The sequence below is a fragment of the Kuraishia capsulata genome, genomic scaffold (assembly GCF_000576695.1).
Source record: "Kuraishia capsulata CBS 1993 genomic scaffold, Kuraishia_capsulata_scaffold_7, whole genome shotgun sequence".
In the NCBI taxonomy this organism is placed as follows: Eukaryota; Fungi; Ascomycota; class Pichiomycetes; order Pichiales; family Pichiaceae; genus Kuraishia; species Kuraishia capsulata.
This window is the reverse complement of record NW_019172956.1, coordinates 378,010-396,572: the sequence shown is the minus strand read 5'-3', so window position 1 is coordinate 396,572 and position 18,563 is coordinate 378,010. Positions and strand designations below refer to the sequence as shown.

The 18,563-nt window shown below is 45.3% G+C and overlaps 7 protein-coding genes across 7 annotated transcripts; 4 read left to right on the top strand and 3 right to left on the bottom strand.

The window, feature by feature from the left end:
* Positions 1 to 204: 204 nt before the first annotated feature.
* On the bottom strand, positions 205 to 1,371 carry KUCA_T00005693001 (uncharacterized protein; the record flags this gene model as incomplete). Its single annotated transcript, XM_022601440.1, has 1 exon — positions 205 to 1,371. The coding sequence occupies one exon, from the start codon at positions 1,369 to 1,371 to the stop codon at positions 205 to 207; it is 1,167 nt and encodes a 388-aa protein (XP_022461683.1).
* A 1,314-nt stretch (positions 1,372 to 2,685) lies between these two features.
* On the top strand, positions 2,686 to 4,398 carry KUCA_T00005692001 (uncharacterized protein; the record flags this gene model as incomplete). The annotated part of the gene is made up of 1 exon (XM_022601429.1): positions 2,686 to 4,398. The coding sequence occupies one exon, from the start codon at positions 2,686 to 2,688 to the stop codon at positions 4,396 to 4,398; it is 1,713 nt and encodes a 570-aa protein (XP_022461682.1).
* Positions 4,399 to 5,433: 1,035 nt separating this feature from the next.
* On the top strand, positions 5,434 to 6,195 carry KUCA_T00005691001 (uncharacterized protein; the record flags this gene model as incomplete). The annotated part of the gene is made up of 1 exon (XM_022601418.1): positions 5,434 to 6,195. The coding sequence occupies one exon, from the start codon at positions 5,434 to 5,436 to the stop codon at positions 6,193 to 6,195; it is 762 nt and encodes a 253-aa protein (XP_022461681.1).
* A 512-nt stretch (positions 6,196 to 6,707) lies between these two features.
* On the top strand, positions 6,708 to 7,473 carry KUCA_T00005690001 (uncharacterized protein; the record flags this gene model as incomplete). The annotated part of the gene is made up of 2 exons (XM_022601407.1): positions 6,708 to 6,785; positions 7,162 to 7,473. The coding sequence occupies 2 exons, from the start codon at positions 6,708 to 6,710 to the stop codon at positions 7,471 to 7,473; spliced, it is 390 nt and encodes a 129-aa protein (XP_022461680.1).
* A 548-nt stretch (positions 7,474 to 8,021) lies between these two features.
* KUCA_T00005689001 (uncharacterized protein) lies at positions 8,022 to 8,798 on the top strand (the record flags this gene model as incomplete). The annotated part of the gene is made up of 2 exons (XM_022601396.1): positions 8,022 to 8,432; positions 8,532 to 8,798. 2 exons carry the CDS (start codon positions 8,022 to 8,024, stop codon positions 8,796 to 8,798), a joined length of 678 nt encoding a protein of 225 aa, XP_022461679.1.
* Positions 8,799 to 9,479: 681 nt separating this feature from the next.
* On the bottom strand, positions 9,480 to 11,768 carry KUCA_T00005688001 (uncharacterized protein; the record flags this gene model as incomplete). The annotated part of the gene is made up of 1 exon (XM_022601385.1): positions 9,480 to 11,768. One exon carries the CDS (start codon positions 11,766 to 11,768, stop codon positions 9,480 to 9,482), a length of 2,289 nt encoding a protein of 762 aa, XP_022461678.1.
* Positions 11,769 to 12,115: 347 nt separating this feature from the next.
* On the bottom strand, positions 12,116 to 18,430 carry KUCA_T00005687001 (uncharacterized protein; the record flags this gene model as incomplete). Its single annotated transcript, XM_022601374.1, has 1 exon — positions 12,116 to 18,430. The coding sequence occupies one exon, from the start codon at positions 18,428 to 18,430 to the stop codon at positions 12,116 to 12,118; it is 6,315 nt and encodes a 2,104-aa protein (XP_022461677.1).
* Between the last annotated feature and the right edge of the window lie 133 nt (positions 18,431 to 18,563).

Sequence of the window (18,563 nt, the reverse complement as noted above, 5' to 3'; positions counted from 1 at the left end):
AGGAATAGTTAAAAGAGAGATCAACCTTATGAAGCTGGAGTCGGAAATCGTATCAACGGAGGCTGCCAAAATGGTGCGCCGCACAAAAAGTGGGCTGCAGAGGTGGAGGTGGAGGAGGAGGCACGTACATTTTGCGGAGTACATATGGTGGATTACAGACAGCTTAGCGGAAACACACGACGAATGCATAATCTCAAATTCTTTCTATAGATAATAGTTGTCCATGATATTCCTATTATAGAGCACATCCAGGCCTCTTTCAGGAAACTCGGTTTTCTCGCCCCAAGCATGCATGCAGAGGTCCAACAGCTGATAACTAGACACCGAGAAAACCACTTCTGCTAGTCCGGTACTCATGTTTCTGATAAACTCTCTATCTTCCTGCCGTGTAGAGGCACAGCCTATCATTGCAATTGGCCAAAAGATTGTGCAGCCGGTACAACCGGTATCACCACCGAGAGGAATCTTTTCCAGCCAATTCCTTCCATCATCCACACAAGTGCGAATTCTGATATCATTTTCGCTGATATCAGGATGTAGAGCCTTCAAAAGAAGAATTCTTGCTCCGTTTTTCCATACCATTGCGGCATCGTGGTGGGCTTTGAGAGAACGGCCTTCAGATAGTCCTGCGAGTGTATCCGGCATACCAGGGAATCGCCAATCATCCAGTTCCTTGAGCAGACCATTACCTTCATCTGCATCACATATTCCAGTGCTAGAATGCTGGCGGAAAAACCACGAAATTCTCTCCACTATTTCGAACAAAAAGATGGAACCACCTAGAACTGGATTGTTCACCCACACGATTTCACTTCTATAGATCGGAGTGATCAAAGACTTCAAAAGATGGCGAAATACACCTCTGGGAAGATATTTCTTCAATCCCTCGTCGGAAACAAACAAAATTCCGGTAGCATAGTGGTACAAAAACGATTCCAAAGACGATCTTTCATCGGGCACCATCCCCAATTTGGGCCCTCCGGTCAACATCTTTTGCTTCTCCCTCTCTTTGATCATGAGATAAAGACCATGGAGGTGTTTCATCGACTTAGTCACAGAAGTTCCTCGGTGTTTCTCGAATATCAACAGGATTGGAAGGGCCGATAGCAACCAGCTTTCTGTTCCGTTGATCTTCTGGTTGTTGATCTGGGTTTTGAGATTCATCACGCAACATCTGTAGTACTTGAGACTCTCATCACGTGTAGCTGCATTTCCAAATCCCATGACTAGAGCACCACATGCCACAAACAGATCAAGCACCATCGAGTTGTTGGTGACATGGGGCACAGCCACAGAGTAAGCCTTCAACGCAGAATGTGCATATGGAAGCGTGATCGATGGTACAAACCGATGGATGAACGAATGGTACATTTTTGCTTCTACTCGCGAAAGTCTGTTGCCAGGAATCCAAGTTGTATAAGTAGAAAGCACCGGTACGGTTATGCATCTCTGGAGTGTGGCTTCTGGAATGTGAAGATCGGTAGCTTCAGGCTGTGGACCTCCTGATCTTATCGAAATCTGGTCATCCTCTTTGAGATCGTCCTCTATACTGAAGAAATGGTCATTAGCAAAATAGTTGATGAACCTGATCTCGTCAAAGTACTTCATATTCGGATTGGTTTCACTAGTCTGCAGCGAGGGGTTTCCGAATCCTTTCCTCAATGCTTCAAACCCATCGGGGGTGCTCATTTGCAAGTCCAGCTCGACATTAACGGATTGTTTGGAAACGACTGATTGTTTGATCGATTTCACGCTCACTGTGAGCTTTTGTTCTACTTCTTTCGTGGGGAAGCCTTTGTGATGCTGGATCTGAAGCTCTGGCCACGTACACGCAAGCCGAAGTCTCTGGCAGAGACTACACACTGGATGGGTTTCACTGCACTTCTTTCGTCTTGTCCTGCCTGCAAAGAGTTAGTGGTACTTCGAGAAAGCGATCTGGTGGGCGGACTTACAGGAAAGGCATCCGTTCTTGGATCTGCTGACTCTGGATGGGGACTTTCTGGAGATCATCAATGATTTGAAGAAACGAAGAATGAGCCGATCTTTGGATCATCCAGAGAAAAGAGGAGTAAACGAGATCAAGGGATGAAATCAAGTCTTATCGCTTTTCAAACGATTGATCCGCACCGCCACATGACTGGCGCACTCCACCTGCAATGCATTCCGTTTCCGTCTGCGTTGAGCCTTCTTATCGTGATGCGCCGTCGGGTGTGGCGGTGCGTCAGTGGCACAGTAACGATTCAACAGAATTAGTCCTAGACCGAGACATTTCTCGCCACTAATTACTACTTAAGTCCGATGCTTTGATCCCCGGATCAGGTCTGAAGGGATGATTCTGCGTCTAGTCCCTTGATTGATTCTGATTAGGTGGGCATAGGATTTACTCATACAGTTTTGAGCCACTCGATCATTTTGAAAAAAAGTTTCTTTTTAATCGTAATCAGCCCACCAAACTCACGTCTGAAGGCCGTTATGCTCCCAATTATCTCCTTTTAGGTTCCATCTCCCTCCACTCCACTTCATGACTTTGCAAGCCTCCAGTCTCCTACACCCGAGCTCTGAGTTCTCATTGCGTGCCCCAACCAATCCAAATAAATTTTATTTCAGTTCGATTTTTTTCCCATTCAAGCAAATTTTCAAATCGACCCAGTTTCCTTGAAGATACACCTTTCTTTATATACAAAAATGGAACTGGCTATCACCCAAGAGGATGCTAACATCCTGCTCAAGCAGAAGAATCTGCTCAACGAGTCTGTGCTCGAGAAATACAGACTTGCTGGACAGATCTCGCAGACCTGTCTGGCCTACCTCACCTCTCTGATCAACTCCTCTTACCATTTGGGAACCCATGAACCATACTCGGTTTCCGAGCTTTGCATTCTCGGAGACTCCTACATAGAGAGATCCCTCAGAACTGTGTTCAAAAAAGGTGCCAATGCCGTGAGAGAAAAGGGTATAGCATTGCCTGTGACGTTTGAGATCAACGACATCGTAGCTGGTTTCTCCCCGGAACTTCTTGATGAAGATGCGCTTGTTTTCCAGCCAGGTGATATCGTCACTATCTCTTTGGGATGCCACGTGGACGGTTACACTGCCAACGTCTCGCACACACTGGTTATATACCCTCCTGGCCAGGCTCCTGCTGGACCCTTGCTGGGTCCAAAGGCAGATGCTGTTTGTGCTGCCCATATAGCGACTGAGACCGTCGTTGCCATTCTAGCAGGTTCTTTGATGCCTGAAAAGCTTCCAAGGAGCTTGAAATCCGGCGATAACACCGTTACCGGTAGTATTCTGAGGTCTGTGGTGGACTCGATTGCAGAGTCTTTCAACTGTACCGTGGTGCCAACCTCTAAGATCAGAAGAATCAGACGTTTCCTTGCAGGTCAGGCCGAGGGAGTTGTTGCCGAGAAAGAGTTTAAGGGTGTTGTTTGGTCTGAGGCTGATCAGGAGCTCAAGCTTCTGGAAGAGTCGTCGACCAACACCGAGTTGACTACATACGAGCCCAAGTCGGTCTCCGCCAGTGAAACCGCTATTCCTTCGGACAAAATCATTATCTCTGCAGGCGAAGTGTATCTCGTGGACCTCAAAATGGCTCCATTGGCTGACTTTGCCGACCACGGCATAGTGAGTCTCCAAACCGTGGATGCCTTTTCAGGAAAGAACCATAGCAAAGACTCGCCTAGTACCAGACCCAGTATCTACCTCAGAGAACTGGCTACGCAAAAGACCTCCTTCAGACTGAAATCAGCCAGAAAGCTTTGGAACCAGCTCGACAAGGAGCTGTCTGTGTATCCGTTCAAATTGGCATACACCTCCTCGCATTTCCCACTGCAGTTGAACGGAAACCTGGATGCCCAACTGGCAGAAATCAAGCACGAGATCCAGCGCACCAAGGTTGGTGCAAACGAGCTTGTGAACTCCAACTCCGTGGTCACGAGACCCATTCAAAGAGCAAGATTCTTGCCTCTGCAGGTGGTTCTGAATTCGAGTAACTTGACCGGTTCGACTGGTTTTGATGCTGAGACCCCCGTTCTTCCAGGACTGGAAATCCCCTTGCCCAGGCTCAATATCTCGTCATTGATGGTGAAGAACCTGATGAAACAGTCTCTTGCTATTCCAGTTGCAAGAGAAGCGACTACGGTGGTTCTGGTTCCAGCTGAGGCCACCAGCACTGGTATTCCCGAGCTGTTGAGATTGACTGGTGGTTCCCAGGTTGCCAATGCCAGTTGGGTCCACTCTGAGCGTGCACTTGCGGGTGAGTACGTTGGAGCCATTGGCGAGTTGGTTCAACTGAGCCAGGACGCAAGATTCGGATTGAAAATCAGGGAATGCCAGCCAATGAAGTTAGACAATCTGGTCCAGAGCACTCTGAACAACGAGGTTGAGATGATGGATTGATAACGAAAAAGTATGTCATATTTGAAGATGGAGGTCTATAAAAGGCCTACTTTGTATTATATTAGAAGGTAAAAGGTCCATTGATATTACCTGCCACGTATTTAAATTGCTTGAGTGTTACTACAACATGTGCATTCCTCGTCCCTGTTTCTCAGTCTCGAATCTAAAACAGCCGGGTAACGTCGTGCCTCGGCCATGTTTGGTTTCGCTTGTGGTGTCTTTCTCGCGATTTACTCCTTGTATTTACCTACGTCCCTCACCCGTAGGACGAAATATATCTTTCAGATACACTTTATTTTACAGTTCATATATCCACAAGGTATGTTGATTTTGATATTTAGATTGGTCTTGGTCAATTCAGCGGTTTAGTCCACGACCCACACGACGGCAAGATCGTGTCATGTGTTCGCCTCGAACCCGGTCGAAATCGAAGCAAGTCGAATCCTCAACTTTCAAATCCAATCAATCGAATCGAACCAGCAACCTTTGATGAGACAGTTGTCTTTTGTTGTGCATGATGAACCTCAGAAAGCGATTTTTTTCTTGTTGATTCAAAAATCGCTTTCTGGTAACACGAATCTATTCCAACAATTGCTACGTTCTGGTCATTTGACTACGACAAAGGTTTTTGGATGAATTCCGATTTGTGCGGTTTATCATTCATTTACTCGGTTGCTTACATTGTCTAGGCCAATCATATATGCCGAGTCGCCGTCTTGTCGCCGTCACTTGTCATGATCACTTGTTGTTGACCCAGCCTGTTTGGTGGGTGATGTCAAGCGTGCATTGCTCATAACCACCTTTCATTTGGCCGTTCAAAATGATCGAAGCAAGGGGCGACCAAGTTGCGAATGGATGAATCAAATTGGCAATATTTTGCTTGATTTTGTTTGTGGCTGTTGATTGGACTGATTTTCGATTTTTGCAATTGTATCCAATTTGCAATGTGGACCCGCTTAGGAATCCCCATCTCCTGGTTGCTTGTGATCCCCACCTCTGATATCCAATACTAACTTATTATTTCCCAGACCTAAAATGCCTGCTTTGCGTGAAGACTCTGTCTATTTGGCCAAGTTGGCTGAACAAGCCGAACGTTATGACGAAATGGTCGACAACATGAAGGCCGTTGCCTCGTCCGGCCAAGAGCTCTCCGTCGAAGAGAGAAACTTGTTGTCTGTTGCCTACAAGAACGTTATTGGTGCTCGCAGAGCTTCATGGAGAATTGTTTCTTCAATTGAACAGAAAGAGGAGGCCAAGGGTAACGAGTCCCAGGTTTCGCTGATTAGAGACTACCGTTCTAAGATCGAATCAGAGCTCACCAGAATCTGTGATGACATCCTCTCTGTGCTAACCAACCACCTGATTCCAACCGCTCAAACCGGTGAGTCCAAGGTGTTCTACTACAAGATGAAGGGTGACTACCACAGGTACCTCGCTGAGTTTGCCGTTAGCGACAAGCGTAAGGAGGCGTCTGACTTGTCATTGGAAGCATACAAATCTGCCACCGACGTTGCCAACACGGAGCTTCCTCCAACCCACCCAATCCGTCTTGGATTGGCTTTGAACTTCTCTGTCTTTTACTACGAAATCCTCAACTCGCCAGACAACGCTTGCCATTTGGCCAAGCAGGCTTTTGACGATGCCATTGCTGAGTTGGACACGTTGTCCGAAGAATCATACAAAGACTCCACTTTGATCATGCAACTGTTGCGTGACAACTTGACGTTATGGACTTCAGACATGTCTGACGCCGGTGCGGAAGAGGCTGAGAAGGCACCAGAAGCTGAGGAGAAATAGATATCAGGCTGGAAGGGAAACAAATCTCATGCAGAGAGACAAGAGTAAAGATTCAACCCAGATAAAGAAAGAGTTTTGAAATGTGTTAATTTTTACCCTATTTTGTGTCTATTTCAGTTGGAGGCTTCCAAGTTCAACCGTCCGTCCTTTGCTCTGTTGCTTTGGCTCATCCGAATACTTTGTTTTATCCTTTTTTTAACCACTTCAACCCTCACCGTATTATTTTTATTGATGTTGTAAATTCACGTGAGAATATCAACCATTTGACCGTATTATCAACTAAGAACGCCTTTCCTTCGCTATTTGCACTGTGGGTTTTTGGCATGTCTTTATCTACTAAGGCGGGATGGTAAGGCCACGGCATCTGCTCATCTGTACTTTACGCCTAGACCTTTAAGATTTCTCCTTTACATCCTTCGTCCAATCGTTCATTTCATTGGAATATCGCCTCTTCACTCAAGAATTGGTTTGTTGATTTCTGTGTGGAATTCGTGTAAATTTTGAGCCGCGCAATGGATTTGGATCAAGTGGGAGGATCGGACTTTGGCCCTGTCTTCAAAGTCGTTAACATAGTTGTTTCTGCTGTGTCGGTAAGTGGTATCGGATTTAATCAATCGGGTGGTCTAATTGATCACTGTTGATGAATGTATGACATACGGTCAGACCTCATGGGCTAACACATTACAGGTTCTAGGTGGCCTCGCCGGGCACGAGCGTGGGTTGTAAGTACAGGTCCAATTCTGGTGTCTCAAAGAAATACTGACTTTGTTTTTTAGTGATTCAGTAAGTATGGGACGCTCTGTGTGATTCTTTTGTGACTGTTTTTGTTTGAACGTCGGGACTAACCCCGTAGTTCTTGCTGTTTGTTTGGGTGCTGCTTCTAGGCGGACTGGTTGGAGTCCTTGGTAAGTGCTGCGATTTGAGGGCCACAGTCTTATGAACTAGATACTAACTTCACATTTGAAGAATTCAAGGTCCCAGCCAGATTGTACGATTTTGCGTCGTTTTATTTCTCCTTCCTGGGAAGGGGAGTACGTAAGTATACATCTGGAGGCCAATGGTTTGTGTGGCTTGAACACTAACACTTTCTATCTAGTCTATCTTTTCCTTGGGACTGTTCTAGTCAATGGTAATATTTTTGGGATTATCGGTGGAGTTATAGTTTTGCTGGTGGGCGCCGTCTACGTGGCCCTGGAGTTCATTCCAAGCATTGAGCCCCCTGCTAACATGCAAAATGGGGGCTCGATGATTTCCGATGACGTTGAAGATATCATCTAAGCAAAACTATCGAAGAAATCTGGCTATAGCTGTTGGGTATAGAGCAGAACTGAATTGCACATTTCCAGTTGCAGGGTGTTATGTCTTGGTATCTCATCATCTCTTTAGTTACTTGTTGTGTAGATGAGAACTATGCGGACTCCTTGGCATACCCTTTGATTCAACTAGTGATCTGGGCAACTTTCGGGAAAGAACTAACATTATTTCAATAATTACTGACAACTTGTCTTTTCAAAGTTTTTCAGATTATGTGAATTTTTCAAAATTTCAATAGAGATGTGATCAGACTTATCACTACAACCCACCTAGGTATACCTTGCACGGATAATAACCAAAGCAAGTCAAAAACCAGTTTTCACCTCAAAGGTTTATATTATACTTCAGTCCGATATCTACTGAATTAATGATATTCATGAGTTCTGCCAGCGCTATTCCCTTCCCTAACTGCATGTACTAGGCTCCTTTTTGTGTTTCACACACCAACACTGACTACTTCCAGCCCCGGTCCGACCGTCATTCTCTCAAGCCTTCACATCAACAACCACTCCATGCTGAGACCATTGCGACTGCTCCTACTAGGGGCACCTGGGTCAGGTAAAGGGACGCAGACTTCCAGACTCCTGAAACAATTTCCAACAATAGAGGCCTTCTCCACTGGGGATCTCTTACGGAGAGAGGTGGCAGCCAAGTCCGAGATTGGAAAGCTGGCCTCAAATTACATCTCGCAGGGCAAATTGTTTCCAGATGAATTGATAGTAGATTTGACTATCAGTGCATTGAGCTCCCACCAGGTGCTAACGTCTGATTCCAGCTGGTTGTTGGATGGGTTTCCCAGAACGTTGACCCAGGCCAAGATCTTGGACCAGAAATTGAATTCGACAGGCGCCCCGGTCAGTCTAGTTGTGGAGCTAGACGTCCCGGAGAGTGTGATATTGGAGAGAATAGAGAACCGATGGGTGGTAAGTATGACAAAGGTGTTGACTGAGCGATACAGATCATTGCGTTGCTTGATCCAGGTCTTGATTCCCCACATTTCCAAATACTAACTATTGAAAAAGCATGTTCCATCAGGTAGAGTCTACAATCTACAATACAACCCTCCCAAGGTTCCAGGTATAGACGATGTAACAGGGCAACCTCTGGCGAAAAGGGACGATGACAACGTGGAAGTCTTCCAAAAGAGATTGGACACTTACCGTCAAACCATGGATCCGATCAAGACCTACTACTCAGAGAAGGGAATCCTCCAGACCGTGAGTGGAGAGACGAGTGATATCATTTTCCCGAAGCTGGTGGAGCTGATCAAGAGTAAGTTTGCGGCATAGATGAGAGGCAGTTAGAAGATCCTTGATTGGAAGGCAACTATATTCCAGAACACGGTTGTTAGAGTGACCTGTTTCTATAAGAGTTCATAGATCCTATATGAGCAATCTACAATACTATCGCACCAGGTTTTCTGTATAGTTTCGAAGCGTTGTCTTAAATTCTTTCCAAGAATGTCGTTCCCTAACCAGAATAACCCGGTATAGCGTGCTTTTTTCCCAATTCTGCTTGCTGTAATGGCTTCTGTCGGAAGTGTCCGAGCAATTTCGGCTCTTCTCCTGTTGTCGTCGACAGTTTTCAGAGGTGTCCTGTTCGATTCCCGCGGACCGGTTGTTAGCTTTTACGAGTAGTCTGGAGGCGCAACTGGGCAATTAAGTAGGATTATCACTGGAGGGGAGCAATCCAGCACAGTGCCCTACCCGTGGCGAAGGCGAATGGGACCGCATCTCGCTGGTTTTCTTTCGGGAATGTGACGATGGCTTGGTTGAGTCTTTGTATGCGACCGATTTTTTTAGATTCACACTCAAGGAAGAGTTAAGTAAGCTGAGCGGTGCCCAGAGGTGAGAGTGAAAAATAATGGCTTACATAGGCTGCAGTGACTATATGCAAAACAGGCCTTATTTTTTTTTTTCAAGTCAAAAACGGTTGGTTTTAAATCATTTATAATATACACACTTGGCCAATCATATTTTGGCCAGCTCAGCTTCATCCTCAGATCCCAATGCCAAATCATCTTCGTCAATATCATCGAGGTCCATATCGTCCAGACCCTCCAGATTACCGAACTGCTGCTGCTGTGCCTTTTGAAATTGCTGCAGCTGGTCTAAGTTCCAAACAGAAACACCTTCCTGGTCCTTCGGGTCTGCCGGCTGAGCCAGTGTTCGTAGAAACTTCTTGGCACTAGCAATAGCCATATCAGTGGACAGATTAGTGTCTGCATCCAATAGGGCCTGGGATATCCATTTGGGCAATTGGCCCTTCTTCCTTGCAAATCTACGATCCGCAAGCACCATGATACCGTAATCGTCCTTACCTCTCAACACTCTTCCCAGACATTGCGCAGCATGTCTCATGGCATCGAACGAGAGGAAATCGTTCTCTCTGATCTGGTAGTGATCTCTCAGAAACTCCAGCCTTGCTTTCAGAATACGTGATTCCGTGTACTGGAATGGAATACCTATCATGAGAACAGTTCTTCCATAATGGTGGTCAAAATCGATACCTTCAGACACCTTTCCACGAGCCACAGATAGTAAGACAGCTCCTCGTCCATTGCAACACGCTTTTCTGTAAGTTTCCAGAGCCAACGCAGTCTCCTGTGCATCCGGGGTCTCCACCAAAATTAACTTATACTTCCACACTTCGTCCAGGATTCCCATGTTCTGCCACATTGAAATGATGCTTTCCATGTATAGATAAGAGGGGAAGAACACAACCATTCCGTCGGGAGTAGTCTTGGCGAATTCAATCAGCAGACTTCCGTAATTTCTCACAATCGAGGGATCGTTTCTGATTTCGAATCTGGACGAAATAGCAACCTGATCAGAGCCTTTGGTGACTATCATCGGCAAGAATGAACGACGAGCCAGAGTCATTGTGTAAGACTCTTGAACCACCGTTTCGAAATTAAGCATTCTCGGATACATGTCCAAAGGAGATATCGTACCCGAGGTGATGATGACCGACGAAAATCTCTCAAAGACTGGTTTCATGGCAATAGAAGCATCCAGACATGTGAACCTCAATATTGGGTTCGGCACCGTAGCATTCTCCGTTTCGTAGGGCTCCAGAATCAACATGAATCCAGATTCATATGTGGAAACCAAAGTAGCGAATGTTGCAATATCCTTCAAAGCCATAAACTCTTCAATCTCCTGAACCTCCAACGTTCTTACAAGTAAGGACAGTCTTTCAGAACAGAATCTCAACGGCTTCCTATCTATGAAAGTGAGTTGTTTCAAATGCTGCAAGAAAGACGTTGGTGTCTCCGATATGACGTGCAATACCTTCATTCTGGTCTTCAGGTATTCAATGAACCTTTTTAAGAAGGAGACGAAATGCTCAGCTCTGCGGATATTTCCAGGGATGGCTTCGTTCAGGAGATCACTTGGCAATGCAGGGTTTGTCATGAACAGTTCTTGATTGGCATCAACATCATTTCCTCGTAGACCCTCTACCAGTTTCTCATATTCATTCTGCAGCTTGTCACTGTCAGTTCTCTTAACCTCCTCTACCCTTGCACTCAGACTATTCGCACCCTTGGTTGCTCTTTTCAGAACATCATCAGTCAAATCCAATGATAACGATTCGATACACACGTTATCGATGTTGTGAGCCTCATCGAAAATCACAATGCTGTCTTTGGAGAGCTCTCGTGAGACTCTGTCGGCAATCTTGGGATCCAGAAGATAATGGTACGAGTAGATGATGATGTTGCAGAAAGGCATCATTCTTCTCACGGTGAAATATGGACATGTCCCTTCCTTCTTACAGTGCTTCATCAAGGACTCGAAAGAATATACACCTGGAGGAACCAAATTATGAGGATCAAGTTCGTATAGTTTTTCATGAAACGAGCACAGTGCACTGGACTCGATATCGCCACTTTCCACCTTCTGACGCAACTGGCCATTAGTCATTCTTCTGCACTTTTCATCGACCACTGCTCCTTTACGCTCTTTCGAAGCCACAGGATGGAGACAAAGGTTCTTACGGGAGGTTAAACCTAATCCCCTGAAGTCCTCTTCATATCCCAGCTCCTTTGTCCTGTATTTCATCAGATTTTGCAGCTCAATCAACGCCTTCTCGATCTCCGACATGGTACGCGAACAATACACAATCTTTCTATGTTCAGGATAGAACATCTGATAAGCCACTGTCAGCGAGAGCAGTGAAACTGTTTTTCCTGTTCCAGAGGGCATTTCCAGAATGCAGTTGCCACCCACATCAAGAGTACGCTTGATATCACTCATGTAAGCGTACTGCTCTGGATAGATCCGCTCGTAAGGGAACAGAACTGGTAGATCATCGATAAAAAACCTAATTACTGTTAGTTGATATCTATTGCAGTGTTAAATTGCAAAAAAAACTCACTTCATCGCGCAATATCTTGCCAAGAAAGAGTGGTGTTCAAAGAGTAGAATTCACTCATGAGATCCCAGCCGCTTGGAAGTTTAAGCTAACTTTCGTAGTGGGAAAACCAAAAGACGCCGCACAGCCAAATATGCAGTAATCACGAAATACTAGAAATGTCTACACTGAAGTTCGAGTATTACCACGAATAATTAAACACTATTATACAGGATCAGGATCATACACTTCATACATTCACATCTGCATCACCGTCCACAACGTCAACTTCAATGTTCAACTCCTTATCAGCATCAACATATGAGTCACAAACACACCAGGCAGTAAGCTTATGATGTCCAGCGTCCGGAATTGCAAACTGTAGTTTCACAGTCTGAGACTCAGCCGCAACTATCACTTTCTTTATCGCATACAACTGCTTTCTGGTAGAATCTCCGATCACTATCCACCAGTTTTCCTGCTTCTTGTAGGTAAAATGAGGAGCAATGACTGTTAAATCTTCGGGTTCTTCATCCCTAGTCAGAGTAATCTCAATCTCTCGTGGGTCATCGACAACAAGTGGTGTGGATAAATCAAGTTCATAGTTGATCTCCAAGTTCGGATAGCTGTTGACCCATTCAGCAACCTTGGCCAGTTGTCCCTTGGTGAGACCTTCGAGAATAGCATCACGTTCATCGTCTTCCAATGCCATGATATCATAGACCGTCTCCACTTTAGCAGCCTCACATCTCTCCAACAAGGTTTCATCAAAGAACGGAATTTGCTTGAGAGGACTATCCCTATCCCATACTGCCTGAACTATCATTTGAGACAAATCCATGGCATTCAAAGCATTCAAATTACCATCACTGGATAGGATGTCAATCGCTGCATACACAAGAGGTAGTACTCTGTCCAGCACCGATTTCTGGTCCGAGGCTAGGTCGGGAGGCAAAGAGAGTCTTCCAAAATGAGCCTGGAGCAACAGGAAGGTCTTGAAAGCTGGCGATTCGTAGTTCACCTCAGTAGCCTTGACTGGTACTCTGTTGTAGATTCGGGTCAAAATGGCCTGCTCATGGTGTCTGATAGGAATGGATTCAAATTCAAAGGAAGCACTGAGGATCTCCAACAATCCCTTGAGTTTGGTCTTTGCCGTGAGCGAAAGCATGAATGTTTGCATTGTGATGAAGGATACGTTATGATAGGCCGATATCATACATCCGTTCAGTGGGCTGATTTCTGCCTCACTTTCTTCCGTGTCTTCTTCATCAGTGTTCAACTCAATGAGTTTACCGTCAACTAAATCATTCAATGTTAACTCCACCAAATCAGACAGATACTCAGAAATACCCAGATGAGAAGTGTTACTGACACCGTAGAAACTTGGGTTGACATGGAGTCGTCTGTAAAAGTACGAATATGTGATCCAGTCAATACAGTCCTGCCTCGATTTGATGAGACCGGTACTGATCTCGTTCAGAAAACAATCGTGCAAAGAAAAGTTCAAGAAACTTTCAATAGGCAACGGCTCAGACAAAAATTTCTTGTAGTAGCTGGCTTTGGACGCATTTGTCAGAACCAATGCTGTTCCAGGACCATCATCTCCTCTTGCTAGCCCGGTCATCTCCATCAAACGACTCACTGGATAATCCACATATCTGTGCTCACCACCATCAAACGTTTGAGTACTCAAAACAACCACTAAGCTCCCTGATGGACACCATTCGGCAGTATTTTCGGTCGCAAGCAATACAGTTAGTGCACCTGCGGCATATAGCCTCTCCACAATGAGTCTGTCGTTGGATGCCATGTTTTTGTAGTAGAAACCAACACCCTCTTGCAATGCTCTTGCAAGCGAACTGTCTTGGATACGATCCAAATAGCGCTGGATCGAGTCAAGATCGGTTCTCAACCAATAAGCAGAATCTTTCGTAGCATGCTTGATCAGCTCAACAGAAATATCAACACACAGTTTTCTTTCAGGAACAAACACCACACAGGTCTCATCTTCTGAAAGAGTAGATATAGCTGAGTACGTTGGTCTCACCATCGACAAGATAAGGGATGCGTTATGGTTGATGTCAAACGACTGCTGACGGAGATTTGCGGGAAACACCTTTTCGTTGGGGTCAAAATTGAAGATCATATCCTTGGAGGCTCCAACAAATTCACCAAAGTCACGTCCATTGGCCAAAGACGCACTCAAAGCAACAATTCTCAAACTATTTTTGGTCTGGGCAGACATGAATCTCATCCGCGAAAGAATAGTCTCATACGCAACGCCAATATCAGAGTTTCCAACTGTATGACAATCATCAGCCACAACCAGCTCAATTGACTGCACGTTTCTACGCTGTCTCCAACGACGAGAGACGACGTCAAACTGCTTAGGAGTAGCCATGATCAGATGAGAAGACGCCAAAGACTTGAGATCAGAGTTTAGATCTCCGGTCAACTTGGTGATTGTCTTTCCTCCAGCAAGGTCCTTAAAGCGCGAAGACCAACTCTTGAACAAAACGTCGAGTTGTTCCTGAGTCGAGGAAATGTAAACTGCTCTGCCCCGACTGTTGTTCCAATGGTTGAATAGCGCAAGTTCTGCCATTACAGTCTTTCCCGAACCCTTTGCACAGCCAATAAAGATTGAGTCTTCTTCTGAAAATAATTGCTTCCAAACTTGCGATTGGACCTTATTGAACGTTTGGAATTGCAAAGCATCAACGAATTCGGCGACCTTCAGTTCAGATGTGGGTACAAGTGTTTGGTTGAGAATAGGCGTGGGAGCTGGGAACTTTTTCGGAACCTGGATAGACTCCAGAACAATAGGGACTCTGATTTCACAATGTAACCATTTCTCTGAGATCAGCGAGACAAAATAGTTTGGCTGAAGAGGATCTAACAGTGGAACAGTGAAATCAACAATGTGCTCTTGTCCAATATATCTCTGCCTTACTAGAAACTGTGATTGGTAAAGAATCTTTTCGGAGTCGCAGTCCTCGACCTGAAGGTAAAACGATTCTGCCGCTCCATGTATATCGTTATTCCAAACCCAATCAGGCTTGACTTCCAACTCGACCCTCATCAGAGAAGGAGTAATTGGCTGGACTCGGGATTCAACAGTCATCTTTGGAAATTGGTTGAGCAGAGAGTACGCTAGTCTAGCGTATCTTTCTGTTTTGAAAGCCTGAGCAACTTCAATTTCACTGCTGAGTTGAAGGTAATGAGCCCAAGGCGTCAGAGATTTTTCTGAAGCAGATATCACTTCCCTTGGTGATTCAGGGAACTGACGTAACGGAGAGTTGGTCATCCAGATACGTCTTTCCACCATTTTGCAGAAGTTCAGAGCAATACGACTCAACCTGGCCCATCCTTTCTTAGAAACAATCTCAAAGATGGCCCTTAGTAGTCGCCCGGCGGATTGCGTGATGTAAATCATGTCTGCCATCAAAACGAATCCTTCCAGCTGAAGTCTCGATATGTAGGACTGTAGAAGAACACTGACTTTGGACGTAGGATCATCAACGGAGTCGTTAACCGGGAGAGGAGCACGTTCTATTAGCTTGCGCAATTCCTGCTTCTCTTCCTGTCTGACAGGCATCAATCTGAACTCCTCAGATTCAGCGAAAACTTGCAGAAGCTCGATTTCTGTAAAATAGGGCTGCAGCTTCATGTTGTAACGATTCATAGACTCGTGAGAGATATAGAAATGTGACGATGTCAAACCCAAGTCAGTTGGCATGACAACTCCCGACACAGGATCGTATTTGACCAGATGATGTTTTGCCAACACCGTTAATGCAGAATGAGCCAGATCCTGTCTTCTATGCAGCAACGCCTCATCAGCATCGTATTCGGGCCCGACTCGGTATATATCAGGAGAGGCAAGCATACGCACGTACAAGTACGTATACTTCAACCAGTCAACACATTCCTCTCTGGATCTGATCGTTCCCAGAGCAATTTCAGCATTAACACAATCTGGTAACCTAGAAATCAACTGAGACTCAATGGGTAGCTGTTGGTTCAAAATGGCCAGGTAGTATTTCACCTCGTCCTGCGAAGTAATGATAACACCTTCACCGTTGACATCGTAACGCGGTCTACCGGCTCTACCCAGCATCTGCAAGATATCTTGTGGAGACAACTCCACCCACGCACCTTTCTCAGGGGAATACACATTGGTGCCCTTGATTATAACGGTGTGGGCTGGCAAGTTCACACCCCAAGCAAGTGTAGCAGTTGATACCAGAACTTGAGCATAGCCTTCAGCGAAAAGATCTTCAGCAACGGAACGGTCGTGACGGTTCATACCAGCATGATGAATTGCAAAACCTGTAGGCAGGAGATCTTTGAGATCACCGTTTTTCACGTTTTCTGACTCACGACGTAGAATCTCGCTTGATCCTGCATCTGACTTCATCACTATGCTCAACTGTTCCATTTCGAGGAACTTATCTCTTATCCATTTGGCGGTTTTTGCTGTATCTTTTCTTGAATGAACAAAGACAATTACCTGATGTCCAGCGGAAACACTTTCTAGAACCTTTTCGTAACAAACGTCGTTCTGAGCAAGGTAACGCTTCAGTGCTCTCTTCTCTGTGATTCCGATGAACTGTTGAGCCAGAGGACATGGTCTATATGAGGCATCAAAGTAGAATAATCCTTCTTTAGGAACCTTCAAGAAAGTGGAAACATCCTTATAGTTCGGCAGAGTTGCCGATAACCCAACAAGTCTCACTGGTTCATCACCTTCCTCCTCAGAGCGTAACGATCTGGCCACAATACTCTCCAACACCGGACCACGCTCGTCATGGAGCAAATGGATTTCGTCAATGATAACTAGACGAACAAGATTCACGTAAGATATGTCAGACATTTTTCTGGTGATGACGTCCCATTTCTCTGGAGTTGTCACAAGTATTTGCGTTGTGGAAATCTGCTGTTTCGTGAGATTTGAATCACCCGTGAGCTCATTCACCTGTATGCCGTATTGTTTGAGTTTCCGAGAAAACTCACGCACTTGCTCTTGTACCAGAGCTTTCAACGGAGCAATGTAAACAATCTTGAACTTGTCCAGATCAAGTTGGCCAGTTTTCTCGTCTCTGAATTTGGAAAGAGTTCTCAGAACAGTGAGCAATGCAACGTTGGTTTTACCGGCACCAGTGGGTGCACACAATAACATGTTTTCATCGCTGTTGAAGGCACATGGATATACCTTGGACTGAATTCTGTTGAGGGTTGGAGTGTCTCCAAAGGCCGACTGCGCCCATTCAGGTAAAGACGGGATAGGCACCAGTTCATCTGTCATCGGAGGAGCTTGAGGAGCTGGGACATGAATCTCTTCGTAGTTTTTCTTGGCTCTCTTGAACGAGCCTTGTGGAAGATTGAACCTCGAAGCAGTCATCAAATGAGATCCTTGGTCGAAAACGAGAGACTCCAAATTCACAATCTTTGGTGCTCGGCTGATTGCAGCGATACTGCTTGGAAAACCCAGCTTCTGTTTCTTTCTAGCAGGTTCGTCCTCATCAGCCAATAAGCTACTATAACCGCGCTCAATTATCTGTTGTGTTATTTCCTGGCGCTCTTCGTCTGTTTTGGCAGAATCGAGTGCCAGACCAAAGTGTATAGCAGCACTATTCTTCACTAGAAGACGCACAAACTGAGGCTGCTTGAACTCAAAGAGTTCGAGCAACTCATTTTCGAAAGACCTGTTGTCTTTTTTCCCAGAGATCACAGCCTCAAGTAATTGTGTAATGTTCGAGGTCAATTGGATATGACTGTGGCTATCCAGTTCTCTAAAAAGAGATGATATTTCGTCTTGCAGCCAGCTTCGACTGACAGATGATAGAGAAACAGAAACATTTTCATCGAAAGACTCGGCCAGGCGATCTGAGGAGTCGGCGACAACCTCATTACCACCATCGCCATCTTCCTCGTCTTCATCATCGTCATCGATCTGGTTCATGGCGTCTTCCTCCTCTTCTTCTTCTCCGGAATCAAAAACAACACCAACACCTTCCTCGCTGTGACGTTCTTCATTAGTTTCATAATCGTCAATCAGCTTACAGAGATCTAGCAATTCTGCAAACTGGTCGTTCGATATAGTGCTCCCAAGAGCATCCTCACACAATGTCTTCTTCTCCTGCTCCATTGTGTTCTCATCTTTCACAATTTCCAACAAAATGTCTGCCAGCGATCGTATGACATCCTGAGGAGCATCTGAATCCAGTATATTCAAGCACCAAGACAAAATCTGAGCAAATGCAGATAGTGCTTGTTCTGTAACTGGGTTGTATTTCAATCCTTCTAAAGAATCCAATACACTAACCGCACCAGCAGAAGGAGCATTTTTATGACTTTTTGGTTTCGAAATCACCTTCTCCACCAACTTCGCATCCTTTTCACTAACCTTTGTCTTGACTACCCTAGATCCCATTTCATGGTGCGAGATCTTGCCGCTCATGGACTGCAGAGGTGTGGCCGCATTTTTGTCAGATCGATCCAACAGCCTCTTATCGGCCCGCAACACCTTGTTGGAGATTTCATGGTATTTGTAGCCTTCAGACATGACAATGGGCAGAAATAGGATACAATCTCTGAGGTGTTGTAGTTAGACTGCTAACTCATTTTTTATTTTGAAATATCAGAACACTCGAACTGTGCACGACCCCGAACTGTTTGAGCATAGGCACGACTATTAG